This window comes from Mytilus edulis, chromosome 8 (genome assembly GCF_963676685.1).
Source record: "Mytilus edulis chromosome 8, xbMytEdul2.2, whole genome shotgun sequence".
Classification (NCBI taxonomy): domain Eukaryota; kingdom Metazoa; phylum Mollusca; class Bivalvia; order Mytilida; family Mytilidae; genus Mytilus; species Mytilus edulis.
The window spans coordinates 89,547,453-89,566,787 of record NC_092351.1 but is presented as its reverse complement, the minus strand read 5'-3'; the positions used below and the strand labels follow the sequence as shown (position 1 = coordinate 89,566,787).

The following is a 19,335-nucleotide window of genomic DNA, read 5'->3' as shown; positions in this document are numbered from 1 at the left end:
GATGGACACACAATCCCGATGTTGTTCAATGTTTCTGTTATGATGATGGAGACAAAATCCCCATGTTGTTCAATGTTTCTGTTAAAATGATGGAGACAGAATCCCTATGTTGTTCAATATTTCTGTTATAATGATAGAGACAAAATCCCCATGTTGTTCAGTGTTTCTGTTATAATGATAGAGACAAAATCCTCATGTTGTTCAATGTTTCTGTTATAGTGATAGAGACAAAATCTCCATGTTGTTCAATGTTTCTGTTAGAATGATGGAGACAAAATCCTTATGGTGTTCAATGTTTCTGTTATAATGATGGAGACAAAATCCCCATGTTGTTAAATGTTTCTGTTATAATGATGGAGACAAACTCCCCATGCTAATCAATGTTTCCGTTATAATGATGGAGACAAAATCCCCATGTTATTCAATGTTTCCGTTATAATGATGGAGACTAAACCTCCATGTTATTCAATGTTTCTGTTACAATGATGGAGACAAAATTTCCATGTTGTTCAATGTTTCCGTTATGATGATGGAGACAAATCCCCATGTTGTTCAGTGTTTCTGTTATAATGATAGAGACAAAATCCTCATGTTGTTCAATGTTTCTGTTATAATGATAGAGACAAAATCTCCATGTTGCTCAATGTTTCTGTTGGAATGATGGAGACAAAATCTCCATGTTGTTCAATGTTTCTGTTATAATGATTGAGACAAAATCCCCATGTTGTTAAATGTTTCTGTTATAATGATAGAGACAAAATCTCCATGATGTTCAATGTTTCTGTTAGAATGATGGAGACAAAATCCCATGGTGTTCAATGTTTCTGTTATAATGATGGAGACAAAATCCCTATGTTGTTAAATGTTTCTGTTATAATGATGGGGACAAACTCCCCATGCTGGTCAATCTTTCCGTTATAATGATGGAGACAAAATCCCCATGTTATTCAATGTTTCCGTTATAATGATGGAGACTAAACCCCCATGTTATTCATTGTTTCTGTTACAATGATGGAGACAAAATTCCCATGTTGTTTAGTGTTTCTCTTATAATGAGGGAGACAAAATCCCCATGTTGTTCAATGTTTCTGTTATAATGATGGCGACAAAATCCCCATGTTATTCAATGTTTCTGTTATAATGATGGAGACAAAATCCCCATGTTGTTCAATGTTTCTGTTATAATGATGGACACACAATCCCAATGGTGTTCAATGTTTCTGCTATAATGATTGAGACAAAATCCCCATGTTGTTCAATGTTTCTGTTATAATGATGGAGACAAAGTCCCCATGTTGTTCAATGTTTCTGTTATAATGATAGAGACAAAATCCCAATGTTGTTCAATGTTTCCGTTATAATGATGGAGACATAATTCCCATGTTGTTCAATGTTTCTGTTATAATGATGGAGACAAAATACCCATGTTGTTCAATGTTTCTGTTATAATGATGGAGAAAAAATCCCCATGTAATTCAATGTTTCCATTATAATGATGGAGAGAAAATCTCCAGGTTATTCAATGTTTCCGTTATAATGATGGAGACAAAATACCCATGTTGTTCAATGTTTCCGTTATATTGATGGAGACAAAACCCCCATGTTGTTTAATGTTTCTGTTATAATGATGGAGAAAAAATTCCCATGTTGTTCAGTGTTTCTGTTATAATGATGGAGACAAAATCCCCATGTTGTTCAATGTTTCTGTTATAATGATTGAGACAAAATCCCCATGTTGTTCAATGTTTCTGTTATAATGATTGAGAGAAAATCCCCATGTAATTCAATGTTTCCATTATAATCATGGAGAGAAAACCTCCATGTTATTCAATGTTTCCGTTATAATGATGGAGACAAAATCCCCATGTTGTTCAATGTTTCCGTTATAATGATGGAGACAAACTCCCCATTTTGTTCAATGTTTCCATTTTAATGATGGAAACAAACTTTCCATGCTGTTAAATGTTTCCGTTATAATGATGGAGACAAAATCCCCATGTGATTCAATGTTTCCGTTATAATGATGGAGACAAAATCCCCATGTTGTTCAATATTTCCGTTATAATGATGGAGACAAAATCCCAATGTTGTTCAATGTTTCCGTTATAATGATGGAGACAAAATCCCCATGTACGTTGTTCAATGTTTCTGTTATAATGATGGAGACAAAATCCCCATGTTGTTCAATGTCTCTGTTATAATGATGGAGACAGAATCCCCATGTTGTTCAATATTTCTGTTATAATGATAGAGACAAAATCCCCACGTTGTTCAATGTTTCATTTATAATGATGGCAACAAAATCCCCATGTTGTTCAATGTTTCTGTTATAATGATGGACACACAATCCCAATGTTGTTCAATGTTTCCGTTATAATGATGGAGACAAAATCCCCATGTTGTTCAATGTTTCTGTTATAATGATGGAGACAGAATCCCCATGTTGTTCAATATTTCTGTTATAATGATAGAGACAAAATCCCTATGTTGTTCAGTGTTTCTGTTATAATGATAGAGACAAAATCCTCATGTTGTTCAATGTTTCTGTTATAATGATAGAGACAAAATCTCCATGTTGTTCAATTTTTATGTTATAATGATGGAGACAAAATCCCCATGGTGTTCAATGTTTCTGTTTTAATGATGGAGACAAAATCCCCATGTTGTTCAATGTTTCTGTGATAGTAATGGAGACAAAATCCCTATGTTGTTCAAAGTTTCTGTTTAATGCATTTATACGTTTACTTCAATATGTGTGTACTTATTTAGCATAATCCAAATTAAAGCAAAATAATTGGACAGAACAAAAAAAAAAGATCAACATAGTTGACACGTGTTTGGTTAATAATAGTAATGTCGGTTCAAATAGGATATTGAGTTGATGCACGAGTGAACTCAGATGGTTTAAAGTCGTTCGAGCCATTGAAGTCAAAGTGTACAGTAGCATTTTGCCAAAATAATAATACTATTAATTATATTATTTATTTTCAGGGTTGTAAACCACTAGTATTGGGAAACCAGTACAAGCTACTTAATAACTGTGTATTTTTACGAACTATCCATACCCATATTTATATTAAAATGTGCGCTTGTCTCTGCAAGTGGCGTTTCCCATGTTAAAATTTCTGGTTGTTTGATAAATATTTTATGTTCGTTTGAGTTTACGAATTAGAATTTAACAGTAAAAAACAGTAACAGTAAGCGTAGAATACATATTCCCGAATATATCATATCACTTCAAATAGGTAAAGGTCAGAGTCTGACGATAAATAACTAATTAAGAATGAGAAGTGGAAATGATTTTTATTATAAATACTCAAAGATATAATATTGGGACCTATGAATGATAAAGGGTCTAAAATAAAATATACTATGTTGTAATCCATATATACTTTACGCGCGTTTTGATAATATCATTTATGAAAATTGAATCATGGGTATCAATTGATACACACATATCTGTTTCAATAATTGTTTATAACACCTTTAACATAAAATGAAATTTTATTAAAAGGGAAAAACTTACTTTGTGCTTTCCATTTCTATGTTTTTCAAATTTGCAAATCTGATTTCATAATGAACTGTGCACTTGTACTTAGTCTTTTGTACTTCTCCGAAACACAACTACATAACACCACACTTACTTGCATCTCTCACATTTGTATCTGTATTGTATAGCTGTTCTTGTAACTCTACAAAAGATATCATATTTAGATATCCTCAAGGGAGATGTCTACCTTTCATAGAATTAGATCTTATAAATATTTGAACGTAACTTATTATGTGAATACTCAACTTTAATTTTGCTCAGACATTTGAATCTCATATCAAAAAGTAAAATCACAAAATAATGAACTCAGAGGGAAATTTAATCGGAAAGTCCATAATCATACGGCAAAATCAAATGAAAAAAAGACATCTAAAACGAATGGACAAGAACTGTCATATTCCTGACTTAATAAAGGCATTTTAAAATGAAGAAATGGTGGATTGAACCTGGTTTTATAGCGCTAAACCTCTCACTTGTATCAAAATCATCCGCCCTAATTATGAATACTTTAAGGTATGATATTTTGGAAGCTTAACTAAATGAATTACATATATTTACATTGTTTAAATATGTCGTGCAACCCTTTAGTCTTATCTATCAAAAGTAAACAATATGTATATTCTAAAACCAACGTCGCTAAGATTAGTCGAATACGTGCGACACAATTTAAAGCAATTTATGGTACTGCTAATCACTGATTAGTTTTTAGGGTTTGCTATATAATAATAACACGTCTACAAGCTTAGTATTACCGTAGCCGTATTTGGCACAAACTTTCGGAAATTCGGGTCCTTAATGTTCTTTAACTTTGTACTTGTTTGGCTGTATAACTGTTTTGATATGAGCGTCGCTGATGAGTCTAATGTATACGAAATGCGCGTCTGGCGTATTGAATTTTAATCATGGTAAGTTTGAAAACCAATAAGTAAACGTGCAAATGGTTAATATCATACTCATCGGTTCCATTGGAATCAAAACCAATTGAACAAAGGATAAGTATAGAGATCACGAACAGTACAACGCAATGTTATATGTAAATATAACTTACATTGACAAACCTAGGTTTTTTGATTAGTTGTTTTAGTGTAGCAAAAGTCAAGTCCACAGAAGAGATGAACATGAAAACGGGAATAATAGAAACAACTTTGTTAAATGTCTATTATAAATACAAACCTGACGTTCTTCTTAGGTTTAGGGTTTTCTTCTTTTTTGACAGTTTCTCTGCGTAAAAATAATGATCTTAATAACAATTTCATTCACATCTTATATGTGCGTTAAAATTGTAAATTATTATGAAATCAAATAAAACAGTGTATTTCTAAATATAAACAAATCGAATTACCTGTGTTAAGATAATCCAAAAATATTTTTAAATTGCACTTTTTCCCTATTTTACTTATGCAGGGGTGGATTATAATAAACAGTCATTTGCAATAGCTGTTCTCTGCCGGAATGTTTTTCTTGTGATTAATTGCATAAGATTTTGATAATAATTATTAAAAAAAGTTTGAACTACCACTTTTTAATTGAAAACTGCAGGTATGTCTATTAATAGTTTGTACTAACACTTCATATATATGTCTATTATTAGTGTGTACTAACACTTCATAAATATGTCTACTATTAGTTTGTACTAACATTTCATATATATGTCTATTAATAGTTTGTACTAACACTTCATATATATGTCTATTATTAGTGTGTACTAACACTTCATATATATGTCTATTAATAGTTTGTACTAACACTTCATATATATGTCTATTAATAGTTTGTACTAACACTTCATATATATGTCTATTATTAGTTTGTACTAACACTTCATATATATGTCTATTATTAGTGTGTACTAACACTTCATATATATGTCTATTATTAGTTTGTACTAACACTTCATATATATGTCTATTATTAGTATGTACTAACACTTCATATATATGTCTATTATTAGTATGTACTAACACTTCATATATATGTCTATTATTAAAGACCGTTTAGTTTGTCTTTGGTTGCTGACTTCTTGGTCAGAATCTAAAAGTCTTTTGATAAAACTTCAACTAGAAAGGCCAATGATTCAATGAAACTTAAACACCGAATACAGTCTACACCATGTATAAGAAATGAAATTATGTTTAGCTCTTTGTCATAATAATGTTAAGAAAATAAGTTTTGAGATGTTTATATTACGGTACAATAGGATTCAGGAGGAGCCCAAAACAACCTTTTTATAAATTTGAGTTACAGTTTCCTATGAATTCATTTAACAAGAAAGTTTTTATTTCTAAAAGTCCTTATTTTTTTCTAAAATTCGCTATATCATTATTTTATAAGAGGTCCTTTATGGTTCCGAAATCTCTTTAGAGTACAGGTATGTCATAACTGTTATCACATAAGCAACACGACGGGTGCCACATGTGTAGCAGGATCTGCTTACCCTTCCGGAGCACCTGAGGTACCCCTAGCTTTTTGGTGGGGTTCGTGTTGTTAATTCTTTAGTTTTCTATTTTGTGTCATGTGTGCTGTTGTTTGTTTGTCTTTTTCATTTTTAGCCATGGCGTTGTCAGTTTGTTTTAGATTTATGAGTTTGACTGTCCCTTTGGTATCTTTCGTCCCTCTTTTTTAATCAAACTACAACTTCATGTTTGGACTATAACTTAATTTGCTAGTCAATTGTGAGTAATTGTAATGACAATATTATCAAAAACCAAAATGTATTCAACTTATTTGACATTTTGTCTTTATCATAGAATAACGACGTCTTCTTTTTTTAGTAGCTATTCTTTATCCTACTAAAAATTTACTACAAATTCGAATCATTCTTTTACACATTTGGATATTTAATTTCCAGTAGTAGATACTGGAACGCTGATTTGTACTGGATTTTAATTACTTTAAGTATAAATCGGAATTCCAATTTCTTTTAGTAGATATTGAAATTGAAATGTGTACTAGGAGGATTTTGAATCCTACTGAATTTCAATTTAAACTGTAAACATAGATATTTAGGATTTTATAAAGTCAGCGCATAAATTCGCTTGATTTGTAACAAATGAAATGCTTGTTATTTTAATCAATGATCCGAGAACACTGACACTTTGAATAACAGTGTATAAACAGGCATTGCAGTATCGCATATTCTATTAAATCTGGAGAACTTTGATTATCTGAGATACAAATACATAATGTAATTGAAACAAGACGCGGAAGATGCCATATTTATTCAACCCTATGCAGTTGAAAAGAGATATCCAAAGTATATAAAAGACAATATTAAAGAGTTTTCAAAGCAATTCATAGAATCAATAACTAAACTTACCCAACTGTTAGTTCCCCAAATAGTTTCCCTATTTCACTCTCTGCTACTGTCTTTTTGTCATATTTGACTGATGGCATACTAGGAATCTGTATTTCTTCTATTTGATCGATTTGTGGCTTTATTTGTTTTAGTTTTTGTAACAATTTCGTAGTATCTTTTATACCCTGGATGTCTTGATAGAACTTCTGCTGCTCCTTTGCCTTATCCAAAGCTGTTTTTAACTCATTGCTAACAGACTGTAGGGTTTTAACATTCCTTGTGTCTTTCTCCTTCAGCATGTTAATAAGACCATCGACTTTCTTATCAATCATCTCTTTCACGTGTCTGCCCTCTTCTTTTATAGCCTGGATAACTTTCTGTACATCAGCTTGATATGTATGGGTACCTTGGTTAATATCTGTTATCTTTGACTGCAGGTTTCGCATCTTCATATCGATCACTATTTTGACCTCAGCTTTGATTCCTTCAGTTGATTCCTTGATTTCAGCAAAATCATGAGATTTGTGTTTTTTAATAGCACATATCTTACAGACTGGTATATTACATTCCATGCAATAATATATGAAGTTTTCATCATGTTCTTTACAATATAGTTTAACTTCCAAGTTGATATTTGGGCCACTTAGAAATGTGTGATTTTTGCTCATCTTTGTCCGTAAATGAGAGATTTTACATCCATCACAAAACAGCTGGTCACACTGTTCACAGTAGTTATGTCCAGGACTAGACATACATATTTCACACGTTTTGGACGCTACCTGGGCCATCTGGATTTTCCTGAGTTATTCTATCTATTGAAGAAAAAAATCCATTTAAAATATCATGAATATTCTATAATTAAATTATGTATTTATCTTTTGTTAAATCAAAGTTTGACTTTGGTTGAATGCACACGTGACTGCCGGCAGTTGACACATTCCTGTTATGTTATTCCGTCAACAAATGTGAAATGCATGACTGATGTTGCAATCACGATGAATTAGTGCTTATATCTAAAATCTGTCATAAGTGTGTATGTATTTTAATTGATACACATAGTTAACATTGTACGTTTGCGACCGCCATTTTCACCCATTGTTATGTGTTATTCGTTGGTATATATCAAGAGGGGATTTACAACTGATAAAAACTTTCTTTGAAATCACTATCTGATTGAGGTAGTATTCTTTCGCACACGCAAATATTGTATACGATATATTACACATACTCATTGTGCCTGTTGTAAGTTTGAATGGATAGCTCTAAAAAGTTGCTTTGAAAAAAGGAAAAAAATACTGGGATCACCGTACGTTTTCCAGCCATAACGTGAAACAGGAACATTTCATGACGATTGCTTTAAAATTATTCAATTACTAGATAGCTTTCCCTCAATACATTAAATAAATAATGATTGAATCAAGTAAAACTGTTCTGTATTTGTAAAAATGTAATTCACATCAATGTGTTCATTTAAATGAATATTTCTATGAGTTAACTGCATTGCTGTATCGAACATTTTGGACTGCATCGAAAACCTAGACTTATTATGTTCTGCCATTTAACCATCAAAAATAGCGAAAGACTCCCCAACTACGTTAACAATTTAACTAATTCAAGATCAAAGTCGATCAACCTTGTTATCTACTAAGTGCTACAACATATATAAGCATATGACAATCAATTAAGAGTGGTTAAGGATAAATATAATCTCTATACCAAAATAAGTTATCTCACGCCGTATTTATATTACAACTGATAGAAGATATGTCACAATTTATGACGTTAGTATGTCTGGTGTGTCTGATGATTAAGGCAGGATCATTGTTGACATACATCAGCGTTATACTACAGTTGCCTTTATTTTGACAAAGAATATAAAATTACTTCATTGTCTACTTAGTTCTTGTCTCATTGATCTGTAATAGCCTAGAAGAGTTCCCTTATGTTATTCGTTGATGGTACATGTATACAGATGAGAATAAAACTTAAAATTAAAATTACTTGTAACCAGTATGACTAAACATGCTAAATATATTAAACATACGTGATCGTTTTTTTTTAAAAGACGGGAAAATAGGAAGTTAATATGTATGTGTGTTTCCTTTAGGCTTTGTTATTCGGCTAATAATGTTAAGGTGACTTCCGATACTAAGGGAGATAACAACATTTTACTGATGTAAAACTGGTTCCCGTTTAAAAATTTAGGATATATCGCCTGTATATCTAGGTCACGGTAACAGTTCCGATGTCGTCTGTTGTCAACGTTTGTAAACAACTTCCAAGTTACAGCTCATCGCTCAGAAGAAAGGAAGGTTTATCATAAAGGATAAATGCATGCGTTCTTTAAAAATAAAGAATATGAATAGCTTCAGCCTGAAAGTTCACACAGTCTTAAATGATTCTCAACTTATAATATCATATGATATAAGTTTTTGAGAGTTGGAGAAATTCGGCGTCCGATCGCAGACAGTGATGTTTCGTTTGACGGAACCTGGAAAGAAGGTCGACGGCTAGCTCTGATGATCACCTAGCGCAGAATATGTTTGTTAAGATGCAAAACTGTCCCCTGCGGATATTGTCTGTGAACGGAAATACGACCTTCAAGGCTTGGACCAGGAGGTGGAGGCCGTGGAGCATTTTGTCCATACCATATCGTTGTAGCTGAAGTGCATGTAACCTGCATATCATGTGTGACAGTGTAGAAACGAGGGGGAAAATGGGACTGGTGGATTTGTTATCAATTCAAAAGCTGCACATGGTAAGAGAGTTCGATTTTCTCTTTATTATATATATTCTCTTTAGACTTTAAACATTTTACTGGTTGGAGAAGGTGTATGGTTTCATGTCTTGAATAAATGAACCTGCCCCACACCTCTCTTTTTCTTTCTTTAATTCCCCTCTATTATGGTCTGGGGTTTATGTGGTTTGAGGGTAAAAAGCTTTATTTTGAGGGGAAGTGCTGCCCAAATTTTTTATGAAGCTGGACTTAGTAATTTTTCTGGAATTTTGCCCCTGGAAGTTATTTATCATTTTTGGCATTTTGCAATGTACACAAAGACATCTATACATAAGGGGCTTTTTAGTTTTGCATCCAAAAGGAGAGGATTATTTTGTAAATACTTATTTGGTAGCAATTATATAACCATAAATAAAATTAGAATTGAAAAAGTAAACAATTGCAGTCACAATGATTCATTCACAAAAATAATGTTTTACAAACTCAAAATATTAGTTTTCTTTATTTTATAATCAGAATTTTCATATTAAGTCATCTTTTGCATGTGATCAGAGACCAAGTGGTCGGAAACCTTACATATTTAGTCATTTAGAATGATGTGTAGAATGCAGGATAATGCATGAAGGCAAAAAAGAAAATTAAGAAGGGGGGGGCACCCACCCTCATTCCACATTATTAGAAATAAATGTGAGTCTGTGATCTATAAGAATAAAGGTAAACATGAATTCACAATCATATTATATAAATATAAATTGAAAAAATCAATTGTATATTCCAAATAAAATTATGAACTCAAGTCTAAATAGTTTATAGTTTATCTAATTAACCAATACATGTGCAGACTGACATTTCATATCATATTTTTCAGGAATGATACATGCAGGAATTTGTGCCACACATTTCAACAATTTCCTTAATGGATTGAATGTACTGTCTGTGAATTCATCAGCCATACTTAAAGAAAAAGGAGAATTAAACTGGAAAGAAAATATTTGCAGTTGCAAAAGAATCCTGTAAATAAATTCAAAAGAAGAAACAGTTTTAAACATGGTTAATTTAATGAATAATTGGAAGGTAATTAAACCTTTAGTCATATAATTCATAAATTTTCCTAAGTAGATATAAAGTATAATGAGGACCATAATTATATTCATATTTGCACTTAAGCAGTCATAAAAATGAATTAACAGATCTTGGTAATAATTTCAAGGTTATGGGGTCAATATTTCAAATCAATTTTGTGGTAAAGCATTGTTATATATACTTGAAGACTTTCATGTATAGAACATCACAGAATTTGTTTCAACAAAAATATTGAACTAGAATTAGTTACATATGTATAATTTATTAAATGAAATCTATATTAATGTATAATTTCAACAAATTTAATGAAATCTATTTGGTTTTAAAAGCCTTTATACATATTATTATTACAAATTTCATTGTTAACAGCCTGAGTTTCCAGTTAATTTTAAATGTAATATGTTTTAGCTATAGTATTTGAACACTGCATGCACTTTCATTTATATATATTTGTTATCACTTTTTTTCATTAGGTTGAAGCTAGTTATGTTGCAGAATTGCAAATGTTTGGTACTGGTTGAAACTATGAAAGTAATACAGGTAAATTTAAAGAATTTAGACTTTAACTTTATTAATAGAAAAGATATTCCCAAATAACAAGGTGAAAGTGGACATTGTAGATTCTAAACACCCATGTGAAAGCAACAGTCTTCTATGGTGAGAGGATGCCATACTTAGCAATGCTCTTGTTATTATATGGAATATGGCTTTTTTTATCATTATTTTCACTATTTTGATATTGAACAAACAACATTGATAAAAAGTAATATAAAACTCTCACGTTTTATGAATCCTATATTATCCGATTATATTAATTTACTTATTTAATTTTTGTTATATTTAATATCAATTGTAGGTCTCATGGTCATCATTTAACAGCAGGTTATTAGCAGCAGTTTTGTAGAAAAATGAAGGATGACTGTCAATGGTAAATACATATATTTTAGGATAATTACATGTAGTTACCTTTGAAAAAAAATTTGAGACTTTTTAATCTGATAATGGTGTTTTGCAGGCATTTATAACATTTCTTTTTGGACAATATATTTAGTAGACTCAACTATAAAATGTAGGATCATGTAAACTTGTACACAGATGTCACTGACCTACATTTTCCACTTCACTGACTTTGGTTACATTAAACATCCAATTTCATATACAACAAATGTATATCTCAGCAACTAAAAGGTGTCAGATCATGCAAACTTATATATACACTCTCAGAGTCTCAGTAAGTAACTCAGCTGCCAGGCAAAAGAAGGTCACAGTGATCAACATTTTACACTATTGATTTGTACTTTATTTTATAATTTAAATACAAAGTATATTATCAAGACTGCCACTGGTTCTTATGTGCCACAATTCTGACAATGATTGAAGATAACTATGTGATGTAGATAACTTATGTTTATTTCAAACTTGGTCACATGCTGTATATATGTAAATTTTTACCAAAAAGAACAGTTCAACTGTTTTGATTTAAGGTACACATATATGGTAAAGGTCACACCTATTAAATATACATGTATACCTTGAATTTATTTGCATTGGACCCTATAATGCTCCCTATATCATTTATATTGTCAATTATTGCATTCCAAATTGCCATTGTTCACAAAACAAAAACCACTAAAAAGGATGGCCATCATATGCAAAAGCAATATAAAATGCATACCCATCAGCTGACCTAATTATTGCAATCACTTCAAAAACCTGGCCATATATCATATTATAAAACTCTTAATGAGTACCTTTGTTAGTCAGATTTAATATAATCTTTTTAAATTGATGTTGTAATGCATGATTGGATTAATTTTGCACTCACTGAAATATTATATAGATTTAGTAGTTTATTAGTATATATTACACCTTTTCATAACAAATAAATAAATTAAACTTTCAGGTAAATGCAGCAACAGAATGTTCCCCTGGAAAATTTACGTAGAAAATTTGGGAAAGTATGAATAAGAAATTAGAGAGGCAAACAGATAACCAGAAAACAAAGATTTTGAAAGAAAAGAATTGCCACTAATAGTGATATGCTATATCTGACTGGGAGCAACATGTACTTTTCAATATGGAAGGATTGATAATTTTGACTGAGAACATAGTGAACTCTAATAATGCTATGACTATCAATAAGTACTTGACTGAATCAGAGGAGTAAACTATTTACACATTTGTAAATATAACAGTTATATGTTTGCTTGATTATTGAGGCATTCAAAATAAAGAAAGTTGAAAAACCTTTGAAAAAGTTATAATTTCATCATTTTTTGGTTATGTTACTATGACAACTGAAATATATAATGTATTATCATTATGCTTCATCAAACTTAAATCATTAATTGTGGAAAAGGTGACAAAGTCTTTTTTAATCCATTTACTTGCATGACTGTTACCTATGAATCAATAATTTAAAAAAAATATATTTGGTGATTTTCGCTAACTTCTGAGTAATTTATTTTGCTCATTTAAGACCACAGTAATGCTAATATAAGCTGCATTACAATGTATCATAATATTTGTTTACATTTACATAGAAGCCATGTGTTGTTGGTCTGAAATCATGGTATTTGATCTGCCATTGTCTGTTAGGTTGTTAATCTTGCACATCAGAACAATGCAAAAACTTGAATTTTCCAACTTCATGTCCTGTTGCCATGGTAACCGTTGTTCATAGAAACCAAAAAATTATTCTCATTTGATTGCCTTGTGAAACTGTATTATTCTGTGTTAGTTTAACAAAGGATATGACAACATATGTCACACTTTGATCACCGATGATGAAAGATATACAAAAAAACTGCTGTTGATCACTGTTTCGTTAGGGGTCACAAAAACATTTTTCGTGCAAAAAATAGTCTGGTGACCCATATTTTTTTTTATTTCTTTTTAAAGCTCATTGTTATGACCATCTTATGTCAAATTTGAAAAAATATTCATTGGACCATTTTTTTGGAAATTTAAGAAAAATAGAAATTTTTAACAAAATCTGTGTTTTTTTTTGTGGAGCAGTATTGATGAAATTAGAGACGAAATCAATGAAAATGAATAAAACTGCCATTATTTGTGTTTTATTTACATTTTAAATAATAATTTTGTAATAACTGAAGAACAAACCCTTCAAAATACTTTCAAAGGCTTGACAAAAATCCAGAGTTTCTACTTCAGGTATGTATTTATGCATACACGTGATGTACCAACTTTGGTGACCGTTACCATGGAAACGAGTCTGGTGACATACTATTTTTAACTCAAATTTTCATAGAGGCCATTGCATAGTATATGTATGCAAATTTTAAGAAAAATTCAATGGTGAAAAAAAAATTGCTATATCTGTAGGGATCTACCTTAAATACTACAACTGTGAAGTTGAAAACAAACGTATTCAAGTTTTTTTTTTTTTTTTTTTTTTATTAAAACAATGTATCTAAATCTTTTTGTACATTAAAGATGTATTGTTTTGACGTTTAAATCTCGATCTGGAATTATTTCAAAAACATGGGCTCTTAATAGTCAGCAACAATGCAACTTAAGTGTGGAATTTGTTAAAAAGTCAGAACAACATATAGTTGAACATTAATCCTCAGATTGCCCTGTTTGCACATGCAAAAATATTTCTTATTTAGGTGTTTATTCTATTTTATGATATATTACAATAAAAACAAAACACCAAAAAATAATAAAAATATATGCATACACGACTTTGTACAAATGTACATGCATCATACTAATGGCTATGGCTTGCTTTCATTTAATAAAATTGCTTAGGCGGGCACATTAGATGTTATGATATGTGAAACTATTATTTATTATCATGCCCATAATTGATAAACTACTATTCATTTATGGTATGAAATCTGATAGTCATCGTACTATCATTTTAAAACATCCCTTCTAGTGTACATTTAAAATTTTTGTCTTTATTAATTTGCACATTTTTCTGATATTTATAGTCATTAGATTATATAAACTGTTTATTTGTAATATTGATTCACTATAAAAATGTATATCTGCAGTATATGTTTCTTTGTGTAGATTTTTTTTTCAAATTTTGACAGGCATGTTTTAAAACAATTCATATCAATCTTAATTATGTGGTCTACACAATGTAAGTATTATATTATGACGTATAAGTCTTACTGTGGGTTCTTCAGTTCTTTATTCTTTTTTACACCATTTCCTATATTCTTTATCTATTTTGCTCATAATAATCTATTCTTTCAATGATTCTCTTTTACTATTAGTCATTTTTATTCTTTAATTTGTTAGCCCTTTATTATACACTCTCTGCCTATACAGATTATTATATATTCTGTAAACACCATCCAGACCCTCAGGTTAGGTGTGTATATAGGTTGTCAGTTGTATTGAGTCACACCAACTCAATAGTTATTAAGTCATCTTAATTAATAACAAATTGGTTAATCATTGTGATGGGTAAATGCAGTTGAAGTAAGTTACACTTACAAACTTTATTGTACTTCTACAGAAAATATATAAATTAATGAGCTCATTTTAAATCAATGTAGAATTTTTTCTCAAGTTTACTTTTAATTCAATAATAATTAAGGAACACACAATTTTGACTGAAGTTTTATATTTGTATCATAACATGAATACAAATAACTTTCAAAATGCCACTAAATGATTACATTTTGTTTTCAGTATATGTATTAAGATGACTTGGAGGCAATGGTGTTATACAATTTCACTAGTAGTAATTGAAATTGGAAAAAGTAATCCAAGAAAAAGAGAAACCACTTGTTTCTTTTAAAGATCAACAAACACAAGGAAATTGTCAGACAAGTTATAACCATCTATGGGGATAGTTTTATATCTTTGCATCAAAAGAAAGTGAAATGAATGTTTTAAAGATAAAAGCTTGAGGATATATAACAAAACTATAACAGTGCTGCATATGGAATGACCCCATGCCATGTCACATGTGACTTTTGGAATAAAGCAATTTTCAGAATGACAACAAAAGGAAGGAGTACATTACTGTTAACACTGACTCTGGAACATTAAAGACAAAGAGATAACAGTATTACACCAGAGGAAATGACTGTGCACTTCTTTCTTTTAAGATCAGCACACCAAAGGAAATGTTCATATCATTATTCATCATATATTGCAGTTATTGAGATAATTTTGGATATATACATAAAACTATGAACTGAGTGGGAATTATAACTTAAACATTATATTTTGCAGGCTGGTAACTGCATGTACTTACTGGTATGTATATTGTAATTCACAATATTTTATATGTAAATAGGAATATTTGTTTCATGTTACATGTGGAATAAAAGACAAGTTAAGGAATAAAAAAATTTCCAGTACAACATTAACATATGAAAATCAGCAGTATGATATTTTTTACATTTATTATGGATCATTGAAAGCCAAAAGAAAGTATGGTATGAATTATGATAAGGATTTTCAGTTCAATGTGACATATACAATGCTTTTGGTATTAAGTTTGAGAAATTTGTTTGAAATGAATGAAAAGTTATAATAAGTTTTTATAAAAATTTTGAAATAGACACGATGTATTTAATAGCCAAATAATAATGAGTGACATAATGAAATCTTCAAGTATTAATCAAAATTGGATTGCACGTGCATGTACAACTTTATTAAAATAAATAAATAGTTTCATCTCTTAAGGGAAATCTCTCATTTTGCTTTTTTCTTTAACAATAGAAAAAAGTTTATACTGTATGTACATGACCTAGTATTATATTTTTTCTGGTTTTATTTCTGGACCAAAACATGGACCCGTTTTTAGATTTAATAATTTACTGTTGGAGAGACTGCAATGAGCGAATGATGCACGTTCAACAAATGAACATGGCTCTAGATATATGTATATGTATATCTACATATATATATATATATAGCTTTAACCGATATTGTTTCAAAAAAGTTCCATTTACACATGTGACGGTTTCCCATACTATCTATTGAAAACTGTTTAAAAAACAACATTGAAATATTCTTTATCAGGGCTGAGCAGATGCATATTATATTTTTCACGAAACATGAGTTTGATAGAAGGGGTTTCATACTTCCACGCACTAGTTAGATGTGGGTTTTTTTTTCTTATCGGGAGAATCATTATTTAGAAAGACTTTTTTGTTGTTCGTTATCTCATTTCTTTAGTTACTAATCCTTAATAATATATTTAAGTCGTATAAACCCTTTGAGATTCGAAATAAAGATAGTAACCAAATTAATTATATTTACAATCGGCACATATGTGGAGTTAGAAATGAACATGGGGTTACGAAAGCTCTTACAATATCTTACAAAGTAAAACGTTGGAGTATCCATCCTTTTGTTCCTTCCTCGTATGTACCGTGATTATTATAAAAGGGCAAATTTAAAGATAAATCCAGCTGTTACATGAAAGATAATATCTTTGTCAACCAAATACAACTTAATTTTCTTTCATTGGTATAGTTTGGGGTGTGCCGTGCTGTTGAAGTTGCAGGTTCACACGCCATTCTTGAATGTCGCCCATTACCATGGTGACGAGGTGCGGAGGTCTGAGACACCAGAAATTAAAAGTTTGAATGATATAAGGAATGGTTATAAATAGTTTTGGGTATGAAAGTTTCTAGACTAAAATTCTAAATAATTTCAAATTTCAATGATTTTTTTATGAATAAATAGCCGATTTAATTTTATTCACATCGTAAAAGTAATGTAATAATAACCAGTTTGTAAGTTCTGATTTTTTTGACGCCACTTCTAATTTTGACGTCTCTGCGCCAAAATCATTCGTGAAGTTTCACTGAATTTGAAATTATTCTAGACGTAACGTATCGATAGTGGAAATGCATTAGAATCGGAATAACAGTACTGTAGTCGAAAAATCATTTTTTATTTGCATTTGCGATCCAAATAAAACCAAATTGACGATGGTCACAGTGCTTTTTTTTTTCCTTAAAACAATAAAGTTTGTACTTCCACTAAAATGATATTGCTTCCTGTTGACTGCCTTGAAATTGTTATTAATTTTAGGTATATTGTGATATCGTTAGAATGCCTTTGTAAAATTTAGATAAGCCTTCAAGATAGGTGTGGTAGTATGTAACTGTAGAAACATACTTTTAAAGATAAAAATCATATTATCTGACATTCTTTTGTTTATTACTATCTTAGAGAAATTCTTCTTACTGAATTTCATTAAATTATAAAAGTTTTTGATAGTTTTACAGACTGATAGAAAAGGGTATTTTAATGACATATGAAACGAGTGAATGGTGAAAATAATTGTATTCCAAGTGTTGAACCAATGCATACAAACATCATAAACTTAGTCTTCTGTGCACGATTTCATCATTTTTTTCGAATAAATTTCGTATAATCGTCATTTTTTTTTCAATCGGTCAGTGTTGTTGTGAAAATATGGCAGGCTATTAAAGTTCGTGTTTTGAAGTCGAATTTTAACGATTGTCACCTGTTTGTCAACAATCAACCAAAAAGCATGGATATTGAGCTCGTGTTTAACATGTAGAATCAGATAATAGTTTATTTTAAGGACATCCCTGCGTATTGCAACCATCAGATTTTTACGAGATTGGTCACACTGAGGTCACTTTACATACGGAAAATGTGTCGTGGAATTGCTTCCTTGAAGGAAGCAATTAAAATAAAGTAAACTTCTTCTAAATATGAACAAATTAAGGAATTTTCTTCAGAAAAAAGTATATGTAGATCAGTTTTATAATGAACACTATCCATCAAGTTATAAAAAAAATATATGCATTATTTTTTTTTTTAATTTGAGGTTTCTTATTTTGAAACCAAGATATGTTTAAGGTGATGTGCTTAAACATTTAGTTTTATTCTGAAAAAACTCAGAAAAGGTCTTGTATTGTAAATAGAATCATAATCATTCTGTACGTTTTTTATCATTAATGGCTTATTTGTACGTTATATACATAATATTTAGTTATAAGAATTGCTCATCAGTCTGTTCCGTTTGACTTATGTATATCTATATATTTTTTTATCTTTTATGATTGAGTTATGCTTCACTTGAGAAGTAAATAAGATAGTTCATGAATGTGTATTGCATTTCGTATTGGCATGAATACAATGTAATAAAGTATCTGAAATTTTCCATTTCATACAATTTGATAATTCTTCTTCATCCGACAAAGTTCTCCTTTTTGCCTGTTTCGTTTCAAACGGTTTATATAGATGGCCTTTAAATGTCTGCCTGAAGAATGCTTGCTCGAAATTTTAAACATAAAATATCATTCATTGATGTGTTCTGAGTGAAGGTGATTTACGTATTTTTGAAGAGACATTCTGATATATTTGTAAAAAGGATGATTCGGTTAGGGAGGGGGGGGGGGGGGGGGATACGGCACAAATGGTTCGCACAAATTATGGTAAATCTAAGTCGAGCAAATGTCAACAAACTTTGGTAAAACAAACAATTGTCAACTGATTGTTTTCGTTTGCCATACTATGGAGATAAATTTTACTTGATTTCATTCAACTGTAGCCTTCTTCATAGAATGGATCGTTACAAACCAATCTAGTTTCCAGTAGTAGTGTCACGATATTTTTGTTGTATTTGATAGTTTCAGTTATTTAAGACAATGAAGAAACCTTTAGAAAACCTACTTACCTGAATAGTCAGTC

The 19,335-nt window shown here is 30.5% G+C and overlaps 1 protein-coding gene and 1 long non-coding RNA gene across 2 annotated transcripts; one reads left to right on the top strand and one right to left on the bottom strand.

The window, feature by feature from the left end:
- Positions 1-4,698: 4,698 nt before the first annotated feature.
- On the bottom strand, positions 4,699-7,633 carry LOC139484515 (E3 ubiquitin-protein ligase TRIM9-like). Its single transcript, XM_071268247.1, has 2 exons — positions 6,867-7,633; positions 4,699-4,771 (listed from the first exon to the last, which is right to left on the bottom strand). The coding sequence occupies exons 1-2, from the start codon at positions 7,631-7,633 to the stop codon at positions 4,699-4,701; spliced, it is 840 nt and encodes a 279-aa protein (XP_071124348.1).
- A 1,462-nt stretch (positions 7,634-9,095) lies between these two features.
- On the top strand, positions 9,096-12,713 carry LOC139486587 (uncharacterized). Its single transcript, XR_011655614.1, has 5 exons — positions 9,096-9,603; positions 10,451-10,656; positions 11,139-11,205; positions 11,522-11,593; positions 12,569-12,713. It is a non-coding gene; the product is annotated as an uncharacterized lncRNA (long non-coding RNA).
- Positions 12,714-19,335: the final 6,622 nt, after the last annotated feature.